The sequence below is a fragment of the Oryza glaberrima genome, chromosome 11 (genome assembly GCF_000147395.1).
Source record: "Oryza glaberrima chromosome 11, OglaRS2, whole genome shotgun sequence".
Classification (NCBI taxonomy): Eukaryota; Viridiplantae; Streptophyta; class Magnoliopsida; order Poales; family Poaceae; genus Oryza; species Oryza glaberrima.
Window position 1 is genome coordinate 21,386,213 of NC_068336.1, and position 21,013 is coordinate 21,407,225.

The 21,013-nt window shown below is 41.7% G+C and overlaps 1 protein-coding gene and 1 pseudogene across 1 annotated transcript; one reads left to right on the plus strand and one right to left on the minus strand.

The window, feature by feature from the left end:
• Positions 1-941: 941 nt before the first annotated feature.
• Positions 942-6,928, plus strand: LOC127755805 (uncharacterized; annotated as a pseudogene).
• A 7,138-nt stretch (positions 6,929-14,066) lies between these two features.
• Positions 14,067-15,900, minus strand: LOC127755431 (UDP-glycosyltransferase 72B3-like). The gene has a single exon (XM_052281111.1). It carries the CDS (start codon positions 15,753-15,755, stop codon positions 14,301-14,303), a length of 1,455 nt encoding a protein of 484 aa, XP_052137071.1. The 5' UTR covers positions 15,756-15,900; the 3' UTR covers positions 14,067-14,300.
• Positions 15,901-21,013: the final 5,113 nt, after the last annotated feature.

A 21,013-nucleotide genomic window follows, 5' to 3' on the forward strand; every position in this document is an offset into this window, starting at 1 on the left:
GATAAATGCGTCCTCCGTATCTTCAGCAAATCAGTTGTTAGCCAAATTTGTTAAATTTTTGGATAAAATAGATAAGGGGCAATTGTGATTTTGATCCTATTTTGAAACCTAACTACCAATTTGACTTTACTTTTTCAGGTTTGCTTATATGACTCTTATTTTCAAAACCGAAGATCATGTCTGACTCTCTTTTGTGAAGTCAACATAACTGTGCTAACTTAGACAAAAAAAAAAAAAAAGATGATGTTTGTGTCCTTACTTATTTGACCCTATATTAATTATCCCTTCTTAAAGATTTTGTTTGTTTGATCCAGATTGCGGTGGATAGCCTAGCGGCCGACTTCCCACGGCCACATCGGTGAGCACCGCACCGCCGCCCATCGTCATCTTCCTCCTCGTTCGGATCAAAGAAGAAAAGCACCATCACCCCGCAACCTTCGACCACGCCACCGTCCTCTCTGTTTGGAGCGAGAAGGAGCAGTGCCGCCGCCCGCCGTGCTTAGGGGTATTTTCATTATTTTAGTCAAGATGAAGTGAAACCCTAATGGTTAAGTAGAAACATGGTCAAACGACAACTTCAATTTAAAAAAACGAGGTCAAATAAACAAACTTAGAAAAAGAGATCAGATTAATAGTTAGAAGACTTCCAAAGGATCAAATCAGCAATTATCCAATAGATAAACACTACTCCGTTCGTTTATTTTGACGTCATCGTATCTAAAGCTATTCCGTTCGTTATCCCAGTTAGCTAGCTAGAATCTCTCCGAGAGATCATCCCCTCCCGATTCGTTTCCTCCTTCTAGATTCTAGAAGCTATTATAAATACCCTCCTCTCGCCTCGCGAAACCCCAGAACCGCGCCGCGCTTTCCCATCAATCCTTCGCCGTCATCGCCGCCGCCGCCGCCGCCGCCGCCGCATTTGTACGAACACCTCGCGCGCGATGGGCAGAGGCAGCAGGGCTCAGCGGAAGGAGGCCGCGGAGCTGGAGCGGCGGCGGCTCGAGGCGGAGAGGGCCCTGCGCAGGGAGGCCGTGGCGGCGCTGCGGATGTACCGCGAGGAGGGGCGCCACGACGAGGCGATCGCGCGCGCCGAGGAGCTCGCGGCGGGGCACCCGGGCTCCGCCGTCGCCGCCCACCTCGCCGCGGTCCTCCACCACGACGCCACCAACCGCGCCGTCGACGGCGCCTCCGGCCAGCAGCCCTCCGCCGCGGGGAAGCACCTCCACCCGGCCCGCGACTTCTACATCCGTGCCGCGCGCCTCGCCCCCAACTGCGTCGAGATCGCCACCAGCCTTGCGACGGTGCGGTTCGCGTGCCTCGACGACGACGACGCGGACCTCGACATCCGCCGCGCCGTGACCATCGACTACCCCACCGACCCCGCCGACAACAACGTCGCCTACGACCTCGACGACGACGACGGCGCCACCCCCAAGGACAGGATCGCGAACGCGAGGGCGGCCGCCATCGAGCGCTACAACCTGATCATGGCCTTCGTCATCGCCAAGGTCATCCCCCGCGCCGTCCGCGGCGTGCTCGACGTCGCCGAGCGCGAGGGCGCCGCCAAGGCGGTCAAGCCGGCGAAGGCGCTCGCCGCGCGCTACCCCTACTCGGCGCGCGCGCTCTTCGCCCACGCGCACGTCGACGTGGAGTTCGCGCGGGGCCTCTCCCCGGGCATCGACAAGCGCCCCTTCCTGGACCGCCTCCTCGGCGAGCTCAACGGAGAGGCGCTGCGGTTCGACACCTCGCTCGTCCTCGCCGCGTTCCGCGCCAAGCTCGTCTTCCTCTTGGGCTCGTACGTCTCCGCGGAAGGCGAGTGCAGCCGTGGGTTGCACATGGTCGGAGCAGCTGATCCCGCCGACGAGGATGTCCCCCCTGGATCTGTCCCCGGAGAGAACTCTGAAGATAGGCAATCCGCTGTCCGTGTAGAGCTCGGTCGTTTATTCCAGAAGATTGTCTTGGCGACCAAAGATTACTGGTCCTCGTTGCCAAGGGAGAAGCAGGACAGATTTCGGTTTGCGGGATTCAATTCGATGCATCAACACTATGCCAAGAACTATGATGACACGCACGAGGGCGCAAAGACCATATCTGATGCACTCAGCTTTGTCAGGAAGAACAGGTCGTGGAGGTTCTGGATTTGCCCCTATTGTGTTGGCAAGAAGATCCCGGACACCGATTCGCTCTTGCAACACATGCGCAACAAGCACCCGGAAGGGGGTGTGTGGCTGAAGCTGCTGTCGATTTTGGATCCAAAATCGGTAGATTCATCTGAGGGCGACTATTTCTTGGACGACGTAGCTGTCTGTCAAGATTCAGAGGAGAATTATGTCGTGCGTTTCGAAAGGATGGATCATATTTTCAAATACTTGTTTCTTCGGGCAACTGGCACAGTTGAGCACAAGCAATTTTCTGAACTACGAGAGACTAAATGCAAAGAAGGAATTGAAATCCTTGAGATGATGAAGCCAAAGCTGAAGAATGTCCCCACAGATATTTCAAGCAGTGAGGTTTGATAATCTTCCGTTTTTCATGGCCTTGTTTCAACATTTTCCTTTGTTAGATTCACTCCCATACTGATATTCATCTTGATTGGACTAAACACTGTTGCAGTTTAATGAGGCTTGTGCTGAGATCCAGGACATGTGGAATGACTTCCTTGAAATCTCTGTTCTGGATTACCGTGTAGTCATCACACCCCTTGCAATATGTTTCATATCGGTATGTTTACAACTGGAGGTTCTTGTTCACGTCTAGCTATCTGTCTGTTCACTGTGTACTGAACTACTGATCTATAAATCTGTAAACAAATTTACAGGAACAATTACTTCTTTCCATGAGTAATGATGAAAAGGCTGCCAGTAAGAGTATTGATGCTGCTGATATTGATGCATTATTTCCTAATGTCGATGACACTCCTGATATTGATGCAATATTTCCTAAAGTTGGCGATGCCCCTAGCGCTGCTGATACATCAAAAACAGGTTATTCGGATTTTGGTTCCTCTTTCAATGCAACCTGTCTTTCTTTGATACAGAGCTTGTTGCCTTGTTGTTCATGCAGTTGTCAAACTATATATGTACTGCATCTACTTGAGGCATGCTTGCTAACTACTACATGGCTTCCATTCAAATACAAATACTATTAATCACTTCAGTTTAATTTCATAGTGTGATATTGTAGTAGGTATTTGAACTCTATTGATAACCTGCAATAAAGCATTAAGCATCACATCGACATTTTACTTTTTTTTAAAAAAAAATTCTAGTTATTTGCAAATGTGTGAATACTTATTTTGTAGTATTAACATCACAGATTCTTTGTTTTCAGGAGAACTTTAACATTCCCTATCCAAAAGGTAATTATCACTTGTTTTATTCATCCCTGAAAACAGACAAAGCTTTTTGAATTATTAGTTGTACCTACGATTTTTTTTGGTTGATGTGAATATATTAATCTTACAATTATTGGTTGCACATGCAATTTTTTTTTTTTGTTAATGTGAACGTAGTAATGTGTGATTGATTTCTTAATATGAACAAATTAATTTATTCATAATTACAAAATCTATCCATGTCCTAGCAAAACACTCTGCTCCCATCTTTCAACTCAGTTACGCAACATGGTGATTATATATTCTTATGGTAATCTCATTATCCAGTAACTTATGCCCAATCAGGTGAGGACATGGCAAGCACCATCAGCGACGAAAGTATTTATGTTCTCGAAAAAGATAACACTGACAAAGACTTGATTATCTTGCATGTGATCATACAGGTAGTAAAAACTTGCATGTAGTTTTTTTTGGTCATGTGCTAGCATCTGAGTTCTAATTTCCTACGAATATTTGCAGTCATTGTGGCATTTGAGGTTCTTCAGAATTGAGTTTTTAAGGGAACGGACTGTATGGATCCTGTGTATCAATGAGGATAACTGTATCGCTGACCAATTATATGAAATCTTCTCTGCTTGGGAGAAAAATGAAAATGACAGAGTGGCTGTTTTCCTGACTTCTATGAAGACCAGTCTCTGTAAAATTGCAAATGATAACATGTTTCAAAAGGTATGTGGGCAAGACCACTGTATTCCTTTCCATGGTCATTTTGTTCAAGCGATAACTATTACTCCCATATAAGGAGACCATGTTTTCCAGATCAAAAAATGATTTTTTTTTCTGACTATTAAGTCAGCATTCATATGACCATGATTTTGCAGTTATTGGCAATATGTTTTTTTACAAGAATATTAACAATATGTTGGTGGGAATTAATTAATGATCAAAGTGCAATTTTGTCAACCATGCACTGCAAATATAAACTGAGTCTAAAAATAAAAACAGGGTTCGAATTTTTTTAGTGTACTATGTGAAAGCCAAATCTATAATTTTTTTTATTGCTGGTGCTAACTTTGGTTGGTTGCATTTTCCTTTGTCGATTCCTACTTTCCAGACTTGTTTTCAGTATCTGACATTTTTTACATTCCACAGAAGGAAACACCCAAACGTTAAAATGCAATTATGTGCTTTTTTAAAAAAAAAATCATCTCAGAAGGAGCACAAGTTTTCAGAAGGAAACACCCAAACGTTTTCAGTATCTCTCCTTTTTTTTGTTCCTTATGCACTGGAATGAGGGAATTTAAATACACACAAGTCTCTTGTTCTTTTGCTTGCAAACTCTATTAGTCATATTTTTGTTGTTTGTATTTTTTTTTTTATGTAAGGTGACGAACTAATCCATTGGAGACTACCAACATCTTCATTCTGCTTCTGTCTTATTTTAGTTTTCATGCATATTTTTGTGCCTTCACAAGGGTAAATCTGGTGAATAAATTTCAGCTGCAGGCTGGAAAAATAATTGCTTCTGAGGCTGTGGCAATGATTCTTCAAGGACTGCATATGTCAGGAACTTCATTTCATTTTGAGTTCAACAATGATATTGAGGGACGTCTAGTAAGCCCTGTCAACTGCAGAGATTGCATATGCCGAACACATAATCTTTTTGGGGTTCAGCTCCAAATGAGCTGCAGGTGCGGGAATTCTTTCGATGAGAAGGAACATACTACAGTTTTCTATAAACTTGATGCTGGTTCACCTCAAACAACAAAGGTATGTCACATCTAACTTTTTATAGGCGGATATATTATGCAAGAGTAACTTAGCAAATCGTAACTGGAAGCATTTTGCAGATCAAGTCCTTTGCAGAGCTTCCGGTTCTATATGATGAGCAGTCATGCTTTGAGGTCAATTGCGAGCATTGTTGAAGTCCAAAAAACACTGATGTTTCTCCTTCAAACACACCACATTTCTTCACAATAGGTAAAGGTTCTTGTCTACAATAGTAGATTGCACTTTACTATTCAGTGTCCTATTCCCCTGCCGAATCGGTATCTCAAATACTGAGGTCTACATTAATAAGTGTGATGATTTTGTACTATGCTGGTTAAGAGGCTTTTGATCCATTCATATTTTTTGTTATAAAGTTAATATCAAAATGTTTGTTTCATTTTCTGTTTTCACCAACATGTTGCAGGTTTAGACTGGTCTGGTGGCTGTGAAAACCAGGTTGAGCTATCTGAAGTTCTGGTTGGCATTGCACATCCCCTTGATATTAAACTTCTTTGCAAGGGTGTTCACTCCTCAGCAAACTATTCTCTGACCTCAATGGTATGTGCGCATAAAACCCCTTTTTTTTTTGTATATGAATTGAATTGGCTATATAACAGAAAAAATAATGTTATCCTTGATTGTTATGCTAAGGAAATGCAAAACGGAGTGTGAAAACCAGTGAGCTGTATTGTATTGGCTGATATCATTGTCTTGAGAGTTCTGTCTCATTATGTTCCTTGACTGGTATTATCTTAATTATGACAGTATACTTTGGATATACTCGTAAGGTGTGAGAGGCCACAAGGATATTGCATGTTATGCTTATCTTAAAAGAGATGGTGTTAGTCTGAAAAAAGGTTTTTGCAAGAATGAAGTGAACCGAAGTTATAATAATTGGTGTTTACTAGATCCAAATTGGCTAGGCTTCTGTGGATAATGGATTCGAGCTATGACTCATAATGTTCATATCTGAGTTGGTCGTATACTCATGAGTATGATTTTGGGAAATATTTGAGTCCATCAATGGTCTTGTCAGCGAAGTTATTCTTTCTATACTACTGATCTCCAAATTTGGTAAGTTTGAAGGCAAGAATTTGAGCAAAGAGTTGGTAGTCCGTGTAGGCAGTACTGGCAATAACAAACAATATCACGAGTGATTTCGCTGTCTCACTGAATTTTTTATCAGCATGTTCATTGATTGAGTATTAAAATGGAGTACCATGGCCTGGTAAAATCTTGATTGGACTTCTTTTTTTCTCTGTTACTGTCCAGTTGTCTTGATATATTTCTCCTGTTCTTTATGTCTGAGTTCTAAATTATCACCATTAGAAATCATATGTAGTGGAGCAGAACTTTTGCATCATACTGTTCTCTTTTTTTGTTTCAATAAATTATAAAGTTATTCCCTTGGTCTATTAATTTTTACTTCAGCTCTTCTGCACGGTTTTTTGGCTGCTACTTAACCTGCCCTGCTTATACTTACCAACATAACCATGCCTGATAAATATATCACGCTTTTACATGTCAAACTTATTTATTCCCTATTATTTAAACCTCTGCAGATCTCCTATGCTGATGGGCGCTACATCTGCTTTGCGCGCGACCAGGACAAGTGGCTCATCTGTGATGCCAAAACTGTTGAGGTAGATAACTTGCTCTCCTGGCCTCTGCAGCAGCAAAGTGAGGCTTCTTGATTCTGATATCCTCTGTGATTCTGAGCTTGTTAACTCTCTACAGACAAAAGATTCCTGGGAGCAGTTGCTTGAACGCTTCAGAGGCTGCACGCTCCAACCTGAAGTTCTCTTCTTCGAGGTCATCAAGTAGAGATCATCGAGAAATTTGCCTGGAAGAACCGTGTCATAACATAACTTCAGAGTTAAATTTGGCTGCTTGTTACATGTCACCATCTTGATGCAAAACTGTTCTGATACACAACCTCCTTTGTTGTAAATGCGTGATAACATTTTCTTTCCGGCCATGTCATGGTAAAGGAACGTCTGATATTGAGCTGAAACCATTTGCTACTAGGGTATTATTATCTAACCAGTTGCTCAAGTCTTGTGGGTTTTAAATTCTGAAAGTCTTGTCGATTTTCTGATAAAGCCATTTTCTCTGTCCAATCTGAATGCATCTCTGCCTTGCCTTTGCAGGTAAAGACCTAGTCCATGTTTTTATTACTTGTGCTTTGATTTGTGCATGGGTCACAGACTTTCTGCTGTAGAAAACTAATGCAGAAATTTCCTGTTCAAAATCGTATATTTCAAACGGCCCTTTTTGAAACCTACAAATCCTCTGTTTAAAACAAAAGGAACAAACTGATAGATCCTGCTATTGAGTTGTTTTACCAACCTTTCGGCCGGTGCACTAAAAAGTAAAGTGTTGTTAGTCTGCTTGTAGCTTCAGTGTTCAGGAATATTTTGGGCCGGGCTTTTCCATTCTGGGCCGAAGGAATTTAACAGCACGAGAAGCTTTCGGCCCGGGTATGGCTTAGGCTTCGGCACGTGTTTGCTGATCTGCTGGCTCTGCTGACTGGTTGCTACACACCCTATCTAAAAAAACCAACTCATGGTTACGAATCTAGACACAATAAATCAATTCATGGCTATAAATCTAGAATACTATGTTTAGATAGCTAAAATTTAATTAATTTTTTTATAGGACGGAGGCATTAACTTGATGAGTAGGATGTTTGGGACGTGATTTGAATGATCGCCTTGCCATGTGTGGATCAAGATAGTATTACTCAACATCACTGGTGCAGCTACTCCCCTAATCCTTAGCTCTCCGGCCGAATAGTCCTGATTATATCTCCATCTTGTTTATCTTTATGTAAAAAATGCTAGAGATATTAAGAAGCAGCTATTGAGTATTCCGTTGGTGAGAATCTAGATAAGCTGAGGTTAATTACCTAACCGGTTAACTAGTTTATTTCTATAATTCTCCATCAAAATATGAAGAATATTCTAGAATATTCAGGAGAGTTTTCGAGAGCAGTTACAGCTATGAGAAACTCTCCAAAAGACCTTACTGTCAATACCATTGGAGCATTCGGGTGAGAATTCGTAATCTCTCCTACTCTTAATGTCACGTCTCTATCTCCATCTCTCTCCCTCTCAATTCCTAATTACTATCTCTCTCGAAAACGAGTGACGTGGATGGGTAAGAATATAATTGATAAGGAAAAGCATTATCCATGCTTTGTGGGAACCTTTTCCTTTTAGGGAAAAAAAGTTGGAAACTCACCATTTCAATCAACTAATCTGTCCGAAATCACCACAAAAGATGATGATTTCAACCGCAAGACGATCCATCCCAACTAAACTGGCCACACCTGCAAATGGACAGACTAAGAATGGTCCAGTTTGGACAGTAAATTGTCCGAGCTGTAATTAAATGAGAACCCAGAGGCCTAAATATAATAAATCTCTGGGTGTTTATTCTGCTTGAGGATTTGGCGAATTTTGAAAAATTTAGTAAATGATGATCATGCTTCCATTCTTTAGTTTTCGGCTCAATCTCAAATTGTAGGTCGATGAGTTTTCCAAAAAAAAAAAAAAAAGAGGGGTGAATAGCCAATACGGTCTCTGATGTTTTACTTCCGGCTCAGTTTAGTCCTTGATGTTTCAAATCGTCCAAATAAGTCATCAAAATTAATTATTTGGGTTAATAAAAAGTGTCATGTGAGCATGCCAAGTCATTCTCGCATGCAGTGGTATGAATGAAATGGCCATTCTACCTTAAGGATTAAACTGAGCCCGAAACGAAATTTCAGAACCGTATTAGCTATTTGCCAAAAAAAAAAAGGTCAATATGAATTAATCAGCAACGTACTACTACTCTGGTCATATTCACTTTGTTCTTTCCATTCCCAACCACTGATGGGTGGATGATCTTCGACCAAAGAAAATTGCTTACTGTCCAAGTTTCTGTCAACTCCGGATTTGTTAAGCAGTTTAGCGCTTTGTTAACAGTGATTAACCAGCTGATCACTTAATGATTATGATTGCGATTTGCGAAACCAGGCAATGGGTTTAAACGGCTCTCGATGTGTCATGTGTACGGTTGGTGTACCTATTAGTTTCAGGGCCTGTTCACTTTGATGCCAAAAAAAACCTTACCAAATTTTGGTAAAGTTGCCAAAAAAGTGGCTACATTTAGTTTGCTGCCAAATTTTTGAAACTATATAAGAAACCCTGCCAAAATTTTGGCAAGTTGCCAAAATTTTGGCAACTATGCCAAATTTTGGCAATGCCAAAACTTGGTAAGGTTTTTTTTGGCGTCAAAGTGAACAGGCCCTCAATCCCTTCTTATCATGATTGGGAGCTGCTATACATACGACTGTTCACGTACAATACTCGATCGTATGACTAACGTTTTCCGGCCAAAGCCCATAGCATTTTTGAAATCTTTTCAAGCGATGCAACACATGTCGCCATCTGTTAGAAATCGTACTAGGATCGTACATAGAAGCTCGTATGCATAGTATTTTCGTATCACGATTACCCCTTATAAAGATATATATTATCGTTGATTATGATTTACTACTCCATCGTTTACTCTTCAGTTTATCAATCTTAGTTTATTTTAAACCGTCTTCCAATTTAAATTTTAAAACTTACTTATTTTTATGGTCTTTTATCTGGTTTACTTTTCAACATTGGATTTTAAAATCGTTAAGAATATACGTATAAATATTTTATGTATAAGTTAATTTTTTTGTCGTTAATAAGTTACAACTTATAATCAGTTGTTGGTAGGGTTGGGTTGGTAGCTACAGGAACTTGTTTACAGTAGGTGACACCACAATTCCCTGTCATTTTTTCGTGTGGAGTAGTCACCCATGGAAACAAATAACCATTGATAACATTTTCTACTTCCTCCGTTTCACAATGTAAGTCATTCTAGCATTTTCCACGTACATATTGATGTTAATGAATCTAAATAGATATGAATGTGAGAAATACTAGAATGACTTACATTGTTAAACGGAGGGAGTACATAGCTATTTTCTTTTGACCATGTGTCTCATTAAACAAAACCTAATCCATCTCATTATCTTAACACAAGAGTAATTAAAGCTACTAATCTCTTTTTTTCCACACTTCTACGTATGTCGTCCGAGTGTTTGATAGAAGAAGGAAGAAGAAGATTGATAATATACATAAAACAAGGTGAGGTGAGTCATTAGTGTATGATTAGATAAATATTAATTATTTTAAACTTAAAAAATAAATTAATATGATTTTTTGAAATAATTTTTGTATAATTTTTTTTAAAAAAAACACCGTTTAACATTTTAAGAAACGGACGCGCCAAGAACTAGTGAAATCTCTACTCTTTTGTCCATCGATCAAACGCATAGCCATCCGACGAACTGGGAGCCACTACCTCAGTAGCACTACACTGTACACATCATGCATACGTGTGCTAGCATCACGGTCCATGGAATCTTTGGGACACAAATAATTTGGCATCTGCAAAAGAGAGACAATCAACACACCTCATGTCCCCATCATTTCGCACAATGATCCGATCATTATTGCCATTTGGCGATCGATCCAGGGCCACACACATTATTTGTCCCATTTTTAGTTTTAGAGATACACTATTATAATAGTGTAGTGATAAGAAGCGTATGGTTTTAATTTCGAGATCTTATGTTTAATTTTCAACACGTTTATAATTTCTTTTTAAAATATTTTAAGGGACGTCTCTTTCTCTAAATCTCGTTTTTCTTACCCCTCTTTTCGTTTTGAAGTTCAATTATAGTACTAAACTTAATTATTTTGAAGTGTGTTATTCAGTTCTTGTACAGAAATCTAGATGCATCCATCAATCTGTCCTGATTAGGCGATGCAACTCCGGCGTCTGTTTCGTACACGACATAAAAATTTGGACTGAAAAAACAATCTCTGATGGGTGACAGATACCTGTACCACGAACGAACCAAAAGGAGTTTTAACTGCATCATGTATCAGACAAGAAGGTTAATTAGCTCTAATTAATCTAGGAAGTAATTTGTAGCTAGCATCGAGCTAGCTACTTTTTGGAGCTAAGTGTGTGTCCTTGCTAGTGCAAGTTTAATTAAGGTGTGTGCGCCATGCGTGTGTAGTAGATTATGTAGTTAGGCATGTTCATGTGTTTTGATTGGTACAATGGGATGAACTGATGATGCTAGTACAAACGTGCTTAGCGAGGGAAAGGTAGAAGGGTACAGAGTCAACCAGAGTATCTCATTTGATAGGAGATGTGTGTTTTACTAGCCTATTAGCGTCAGCGCTTAAAAAGCACTCTATCGTTGATAGATCAACGCTACCTTCCCTGATGGTGGCGCAGACTGGAAATTTATAATGCCCGAGTAAATCTAATTGGAGCACTTAATATTGAAGATAGCTCAAAATGAAATACCACGTTCGCTCTCAAGGCTTAAAATTTACCATATTAGTAGAAACAAATTCAAACTGTTACTCTATCCGTCCCATAAAAAACCAACCTAGTATCTGATATGACATATTCTAATACTATAAATCTAAACAAACTGTAATTTGCGTCCAACGATGAAGCTATAAATGTAAGGAATATTGAGGGGTGCTTAGCTTAGGGAAAATATTACTCTAGAAATGTTTATATCTATAATAATAAATTTTAAACGATAGAAATGTTTATATTGGCGAGCGGATGAAATGCTATTCCATTATACTACTCCCTCCGTCCCAGAATATAGCAACCTAGTACCGGATGGGACGTATCCTAGTACTAGATTCGTAGTACTAGGATACATCCAATCCGGTCCTAAGTTGCTATATTCTGGGACTGAGGGAATATTATGTACTATGGCCATGTTTAGTTCATGTGCCAATTTTTTTTAAGTATACGGACACACATTTGAAGTATTAAACGTAGATTAATAACAAAACAAATTACATATTTCGCCTATAAACTGCAAGACGAATTTATTAAGTCTACTTAATTCGTCATTAGCAAATGTTTACTGTAGCATCACATTGTCAAATCATAGCATAATTAGGTTCAAAAGATTCGTCTCGTGCAAACTGTGCAATTAGTTTTTTTTTGCCCACGTTTAATGCTCCATGCATGTGTCCAGATATTTGATGTGACGAAATTTTTGGAAGTTGGAAGGGAAGTAAACACTGCCTATGTAATGAGTGGGTTTTCTCCAAACCTTTTGAAAAAAATCTGCATTCACGTTGATAGGCGACCATTCCATTGTCCCCAACTGGCAGACCATTCAGTGATCATTTGTCAAGCTTTACCTGCCTTTCTCTTTGACGGCGCACACACACGTGTACTCTGTACACAAACACAAGACCAAAGCCCAGAAATAATCCCCCCAATGTTGTCAACACAGGACGCCGTCGCAGAGGATCCACGTGCGATCGCAGAGTCCGACACCACCACACGGGCTGGAAAATTCATGTGCCGTACGCCTTTTTTTTTTTCGCACGGGACCTTCTGCGGCCGGCCGTTTCCTAGCTGCTGCTGCGGCCGCGGCCACATGCTCATCGTTGTCGTCGTCGTCGTCGCCGTCTTCTTCCTCTTTTTTATTTTTTTCTTTGAGGTCGTCATCGTCTTCTTTGGCTTATGCATTATGTTACTGCACATGATGTAGATCTCTCTTGGATGTGGCACATTGATCGAACACGCCTCAACGGAAAAGCCTTCTTGATATGTCGAAAGCGATGCACAGATCTCGCAACTTTGATGATGTTGAAATTGTTTAATTCGTTACGATTTCTAGATGGTTCGTGTTACGTAAGTATAGTCTATCTATGAACGTGGTTATAGAGTTATGAACAACACGAATAGATGGTTGATTACAACACTAGCCGTATGTTTTTTTTCTCGACGATTTGTGATAAATTTTCATAAGAAAACAATATGGAACATGATAGAACTCTCACGATCGGTTTGCTACACTAATATGATTGTATATTACGGACCTGTTCACTTTGTTGCAAAAAAAAAAATTACTAAAATTTTGGCAACTTGCTAAAATTTTAGCAGGATTTCTTATATAATTACCAAAATTTGGCAGCAAACTGAATGTAGCTACTTTTTTAGCAACTTTACCAAAATTTGATAAGGTTGAAAATGACGTCAAAGTAAACAGGCCCTACATATAATTAATTCGTTAATTGGGGGGTCACGTTGGCATATAGTGCTGGTACTGTCGGGTAGTAGCCCGGCCGTACACCCATTATTTTTTTTCTAACCAAACTGGGAATATTTAGAGGAATAAAACAAGATATTGGTAGGATTTTAGCCTGCTATAAAGGATTAAACTTTTAGTTTATTCCAAGCTGCTCTGCACGGTGGCCATCCAGAGTGCGAAGTGGCACACAATTCGACAAAAGCATTTTCTCAGTCACGCCCACGCGACGGGAGAAGAGTTCAGCGGACGAATGTCAAACAGCTTTGAGATTCGTGCAGGTAACAACAAAGGAAAATGTCAAATAAAATATGCTTAAATTAACAAGTTTAGTATTAGCCGATGATTGGATAAAGAAGCGAGGTTTTGTTTAGTTCACACCAAAATTGAAAGTTCGGTTGAAATTGAAACGATGTGACGGAAAAGTTGGAAGTTTGTGTGTAGGAAAGTTTTGATGTGACGGAAAAGTTGGAAGTTTGAAGAATTATTTTGGAACTAAACACGGCCCGAATTGCATTATTCATGGCTACCAAATAATTAGCTACAGCTCTCTATTTTCTTGTATGGTTTTAGACCTTAACCCATTGCTAGAACATTGATGTATAGTCTATGATGAACATGTTTTATCATTTTACATTTATTTATATTTATAAAATGCCAATCTCTTTTCCTTGAGAAATATAAAATACTAATCTAGTTATGTCGCTTTTACATATCAAGGCACGATTTTTATTACTACATACTTTTATTAAGAATATAAGAGAATTAATGGATAAAGTATAAGAGTTGAAGTCAATATAAATTGGGCATAACTGCATTTCATATACACATGGTCCCCTTTTATTAATGGGACTCAAATTATAAATCTAATCTCTTCACATACATGCGAACCACACGTACTACCTAACAAGAAAATCCAGTGCACAACGATAAAAAAGAGACAAGAGGAGTAGACACACCGTACAGCCATCAAGGAGGTGCACATATATGGCCAACAGGCCAAGTGTATTTTTGTCAAGATGCCACCTAGTTATCCCCTCCTGTCCACTTGTCCACCACCTCATCGAGCGCTGACGTGGCGGCGCCACCGTCTCGGAGGCCATCCGTCGCCATCTTCTGTAGCTCGGCTACCTTAGCACGCACCGCGGCGCCCCTCCCTTCCCCTACCATCATCTCCCTGACGACCGCCGCGATCTTCTCCTTCCCCTTGGACTCGGGCACCCGTATCGCGGCCCCGGCCCCCTCCGTCAGCATGACGGCGTTCTGCCGCTGCTCGGCGAAGAGCGGCCAGGCCACCATGGGCACCCCGTGCACGAGGCTCTCGAGCACCGAGTTCCACCCGCAGTGCGTCAGGAACCCTCCCGTGGCCCGGTGGGCCAGCACCTTCGTCTGCGGGGCCCACGAGGGCACCAGCAGGCCCACCTCCTTCGTCCTCTCGACGAACCCCTCGGGGAGGTACCCGAAGGGGTTCTTCTTCGTCTCAGCGTCATAGTAGTTGGCGCTCACCTCGCCCTCGTCGCTCGGGCTCCGCACCACCCACAGGAATCGCTGCCCGCTGAGCTCGAGCCCGAGCGCGAGCTCGCGCATGTGCTCCGTCGGCAGCGCGCCGCCGGAGCCAAAGGAGACGAAGATGACCGACCTGTCCGGCTGCCGGTCGAGCCAGTCGAGGCACGCGGCGCGCGGCGAGGGCGGCGCCGCGGCGTCGTCGTCGCCGGCGCAGTGCGTCTGTATCAGTGGCCCGATGGGGAACACCGGCGGGACGCCGGGCTTCGGGTGGCGGAGCACCTTGGCGGCGTCGGGCTCGACGGCGTCGAACGAGTTGACGAGGATGGCGTCGGCGTCGCGGTAGCGCGCGCCGTGGTGCACCATCCACCTGTAGCACGCCCTGGACTTGTCCTGGAGCGGCATGAGGATGTCCTTCCCCGGGATGGGCACGCAGCCGGGGAGCCTGACGGGCTCGTCGAGGTCGCGGAACTCGCCGGGGATGGAGACGTCGAGGTCGGGGAGGTGGAGGAGCAGCGTGAGCGCGTGGAGGTTGGTGGGGAAGAAGAGGTACCTCCTGGGCACGCCGGCGTCGCGCGCGGCGTCGAACGAGTCCGCGCCGAACAGGTCGGCGACGAACGCCACCAGCCGCCGCCTCTCCCTGATCCCGGACAGGATCCGCGTGAGAGCCGGGACCAGCCGGACGCACTCCTCCGACATGAGCGTCTCGATGGCGGCGTCGGCGGGGAGGTCGGAGAGGTCGACGGGGGGCAGCGACACCGACTCGATCGCCGGCGGCAGCGACGCCAGGAACTCCCGCTGCGTCGCCGACGCCGTGGAGGCGAACGTGAGCAGCGTCGACGTCACGCCGTGCCTCGCCGCCAGCCGCTTCGCCAGCTCGGCCAGCGGGATCAGGTGCCCCATCCCCGGCGTCACCAGCATCGCCACGTGCATCGCCGCCGCCGACGCCGACGACCCGTTGCACTTGCCGTTCTCCATGGCGTACGGTGGTTTTGGGCGATTTGGAGGGGATTTCGGGGCGTTTTTTGGGCGGGTGGTGGAGGAGGCGATGCGGTTGGGTTGGGTTGGAGTGTTGTGTTGTGTGTTGTGTTTGTGTTTTGTGTGTGCGTGTGCGTGTGTGTTGATGTGGTGGGGGTATAAGAAGGGGGGGAGGGGGGGGTGAGTGTTGTCGTGTGGTGGGGTTGGGGTGGTGGGATGGGATTGATGGGGGCGCAGCAATAATGGAGTGATGATGGTGACGTCACCCCGGCGTCATGATTACGCACGGGTGAGAATGGAACGTGAATGGAAGCATAGGGAGTAGGGGAAGGTAAAGGGGTTGCTGGTCTGGTTTTCGTATTGAGTGTTTCTTTTTTCTTTTTCTTTTGAGAACTCATGATCAGGGACGGATCTACCCATTAGGCAGGGTGGATCGACCGATCCAGTTATGATATATGTCGTCCCATACCCTCAAGACATCACTCTCTCTTTATAGTAGTCAAGACCATCAAAATTAGATATAATAAGATGTGAGCGTCCAATAGATTAGTACATATCTTCACATACGCACTCCGCAAGCAATAATCGATTCAGTTATGCGATTGAACTATAAGTATGATATGTGTTGTGTTCGATTGCTCTTATCGAGTGAATATCTATATTTTAAAGCTGTGTTCGCCACTGCTCATAATAGTTGTAGAGGATTTTGCCACATTATACTTATGGTTGTTACAATTTATTAGGTATGTGTTTGGTTCGCCGTTATAGTTGTGACTTGTCATAGTTTTCCAACAGCATGTTTTATATGCCATAGACTATATTTATCTTTGATAATTTTGTCACACTTTGAGGCTTATACATGTGCTCTTCTATCTGTAAAAAGACTAAAATGACACTTATTAATACTCTCTCCGTCTCAAAATATAACAAATTTTGAGTGGATAGGATATATCTTAGTTTTACGATATTCGTTGTACTAGGATATGACATACCTATCCAGATTTGTCGTTTTAGGATATGTCCTATCCACTCAAAATTTGCTATATTAGACAAATAGACAGGTAATTTTGAAGCAATAAAACTTTTCGATTTGCAGATTGATGGTGGATAAGAGGGCAGTGATGGGTTTATTTTGGGATAAACGGATTACAACCAATTAGATCACTTCGTTTAGAGTGCAATGCAATAATGGAATGTGTATATGTTATGATTAAACACAATGTAAACAAGATCATTTCATTAGTTAGCCAGAATGTTTGTAAAAGACGTCGGGTGCTACGTACGTTACAGATAGGGTTGTACTTAATTAGTCTTATACGACATTTGGTATTTATATATATCATTAAAAGCGTATTTCGAATCTTTTGTGTTTGATTTAGTTTAGTTGTCACAATAAGTAGGACTTTGGATTACATCCTTGTTGGTTGAACTGTCCGGAAGGAGTCAAACGGGATTTTTTTTCTTAATTATTTATTTTGTTCATGGATGAGGTCAGCACGGCCGTAGAGTAAGAAGGTTCTTTTTCTCTCTACACATTTTTAGTTCAATAATCAATATAGCTTTCTGTATTTCAAAAGGTGTCATTAGCAATAGCCGTTCATGGCTGCGCGCCCGTGAACGTACGTGATGCTAGCAACGCAAGACTGATGTGTCATGTCATCACCAAGCTAGCTAGTCCAACTTAACTATATTTGACCATATTTATAGAAAAAATAGTACTATTTAAATAAAATTAGTTTCATTAAATATTACATTTAAATATATTTTTATAATATAATTATTTTGTATTAAAAATGTTGCTATATTTTTTTAAAAATTAATCAAACTTTAAAAATTTAACCAGGCCGAAAAGAAGTCAAAATGAGTTATAATATGGGACGGAGGAAATAGCTGCCAATACGATTCTCTCCATGATGATGTTACAACCCATGTGACAGCAACACAACTTGTCAACTTGGATTTTTCCAAAGTACCAGATGATGTAGTAGTACGTGTGGTTACTAGTAGCTTCATGGTACACTTGATGAGCCCTTCTTAATTTAATTACCTTTTTTTTTTCTCTTAGTGCTGATAGCTGGTACTGTTCATTCTTGATCAGTTGATTAATTAATTCACACGGTACGGTTACTAAATCCTGGGGTTCATCTACTACATATCCTCTCAAAAGTACAACGCACGTTTAATCCTTTTTACAGCTTAGCTACTAATGGTACTAATCAATTAATTAATCAAGGTATTTTGGAGGCTTCTTCTACCTGGCAGGGGTTTAGTTACGCTCTACTCACTTAATCTCTTAATACAACGAATCTCAATATAGGATTATTCAGATTCATTGTACTGGAAGAGGTCACATTCCCTACTAAATTAAGTGTATTTTTTGTATTTTTTTTGAACGGAGAAAGTGCGTGGATAGCTTAATTTATACTACCTCCGTTTTTTAATAGATGACGCCGTTGACTTTTTCTCACATGTTTGACCATTCGTCTTATTCAAAAATTTTATGCAAATGTATAAGATATAAATCACACTTAAAGTACTATGAGTGATAAAACAATTCATAACAAAATAAATTATAATTACGTAAATTTTTTGAATAAGACGAATGGTCAAACATGTGAGAAAAAGTCAACGGCGTCATCTATTAAAAAACGGAGGGAGTATTTTGAGAAATAGGTCGGTGAGAATTTAGCTGGTGAAAATATATTAAAAAAATGCACGCACAGTACAGGAGACGTCGTCGATTTCTCCGAGTCTTCTTGCTGCCGCAGCCGCGGTCTTTTGACGCAGTATAACTTGGGCCGAGTTTTGTTCCAAAAATTTTTTTCAAACTTTTAACGTTTTCATCACATTAAAACTTTTCTATACACACAAACTTCTAACTTTTTCATCACATCGTTTTATTTTCAACCAAACTTTCAATTCTAACGTGAACTAAAGACACCCTTGATGTAGTACGTACGTCGTCTCGTACTACGTACGGTAGAACAGTGGCGGCTTCCATATGCAACCACGGAAGGAGCTCCTCTAACTTAAAGTTAGAGGGACACTGTCACTGACATGTGGGCCCTCTCTCTAACTTTAAGTAAGAGGAGCCTCATCCATGCAACCACCCCCATACATTCGGTGCATTTCGGTGGCTGCGCGTACGTGCATTTCTGGCCACCTTCAGCTTGGGGTTGCAAATTTGGAATGGGAGCACAGCGGATGGAAGAATAATTTGGTTTCTTATATACTCTTCCCTTTTTAAGTATATAACACTATTAATTTTTTCATATATATTTGACGAATTGTTTTATTGAAAAAATATATAATTACTGTTATGACGTGATTTATAAGGAAAGACTCTTTAAGTATAAATTATATTTTGCATGTTTGCGTAAAAGTTTAAATAAGGTCGTAAATGATCAAATACATATAAAAAAGCCAATAACATCATATATTGTAAAACATAGGCGCAATATTATCTACTCCTCCGTTCTAAAATATAGCTAATGTGGTCAAGGTTTGTAAATTCTTTTAGCATATATTTACGCTGGGGTGGAGAAGGGGCCGGGTTTGATTTTGGAATGATTTTTTCTTTTGAAAACGAATAAGTTTTAATCCATTTTGACCAATTTATGACTAAATTAAAAAGAAAGATAATTACAAGTGAAATAGTGTTGAGTGGAAGAATGGGCTGGGGGGTCTGAAATACCCACAATTTCAAAAATTTTGGACCGAAATTACAAACAATAACCATGAGTTCAATTTTTATCTAGTTACCTCTCCAATTACTACACTCATGTCAACGATTCAAAATCAACTCTATTTAAATTTCTACGCACTTTCCCATGTCAACCGATCACAACCATTATCCATTTAGTTTTACCTATGTCATTAATCCCCATAAAAAAATTCCGCAAGTCCTTTTAGGCTGAGGGAGTAGTTAATTATATTGCATTTTATATGCCACTAGTTTTTTCCCTAAATATTAGTGTCAGGGTTACGGGTCAGGCATACCCTCTACCCCTCGACATACGTCACGTATCGACAAGGCCTATTCATATGTGCACGGATAAACCCGTTTGGCATCTAAGGAAACTCCTCGTAAAATCAATGGACGAGGAGAGACCTCCTCGGACAAGAATTGGGTTACCTACGTACTGTGCCAGGTCTGGTATGTTCGAAGTCCTACTCGGAGAGCACCCAACCTACGGTATAAAAGGGACCCCCCGGGGAGGGTATAGATCATCGAATCTCAGAGCCAACACAACCCACACAGCCTACGAAGCCGGAGCCTGCGAGGAGCCAAGTCGACGAAGGCTAGTCGAATCTACTCGACTACAATCTCGACAAACCCCACAAGTTCCATCTTTTCCTTTGTAATCTGTGTTTTCCACCATATAATCCCATACCAAATGGATTAGGGCTATTACCTTTCAAGGGGTCTGAACCAGTATAATTCTTGTTTTTTGATTGCTCGATGTCGTACTACGTAGATCCTTATACCAGCGTACCCCAATACCCTCTATATCCGGTCTACGGGTATCCCCCGTCGACAATTAGTTCCCGTATATTTTCTGACAGAAAATGTGGACAATGCAGGGAAACCCGTTCCCATGTCACCAAGGCAACAATATGATGGCTTCCTTCTTCCTCGGTGCGGCGATAGCTCCCTCCCGCTCTCCCACCCACCTCGAGCTCGAATACATCTTTGATTTTGTCTTCTTTTTCTTTTTACATGAAGCATCGGTCGTTCGAATTGTACCGAGTCAGGTCATTTTTTAAAAAAATCGTTCAAATTTAAGCTGTGTTTAGATCCAAAGTTTGGATCCAAACTTCAGTCCTTTTCTATCACATCAACCTGTCATACACACACAACTTTTCAGTCACATCATCTCCAATTTCAACTAAAATTCAAACTTTGGATCCAACTAAACACAGTCTTATTGGTGCTGATTCTACCTCATTAATACCGAATAAGCTATTACTGGTTATGGGACCGGTACTGTGTTGTCCCTTTTGGAACCGACAGCCACTATAATGGTTAGAAATACACCTTTAAAGACAAAACTACATCATGTAATTTATTACAGCTGGATCGACCGAAACATCGGCCAGCCAATTTTATTACGAACAAGGGTGAAATGAACTAGAAAATATCCTAGCTAGGTCCGGTTCCATTTTATCTTTTGCCGTTGAAGCTAGCTTTCTTGGCCGTGGATGAGAATTTTTTTTTGAAAGGGGTGGATGAGAATTTTAAGGCCATGTTCAGTTCC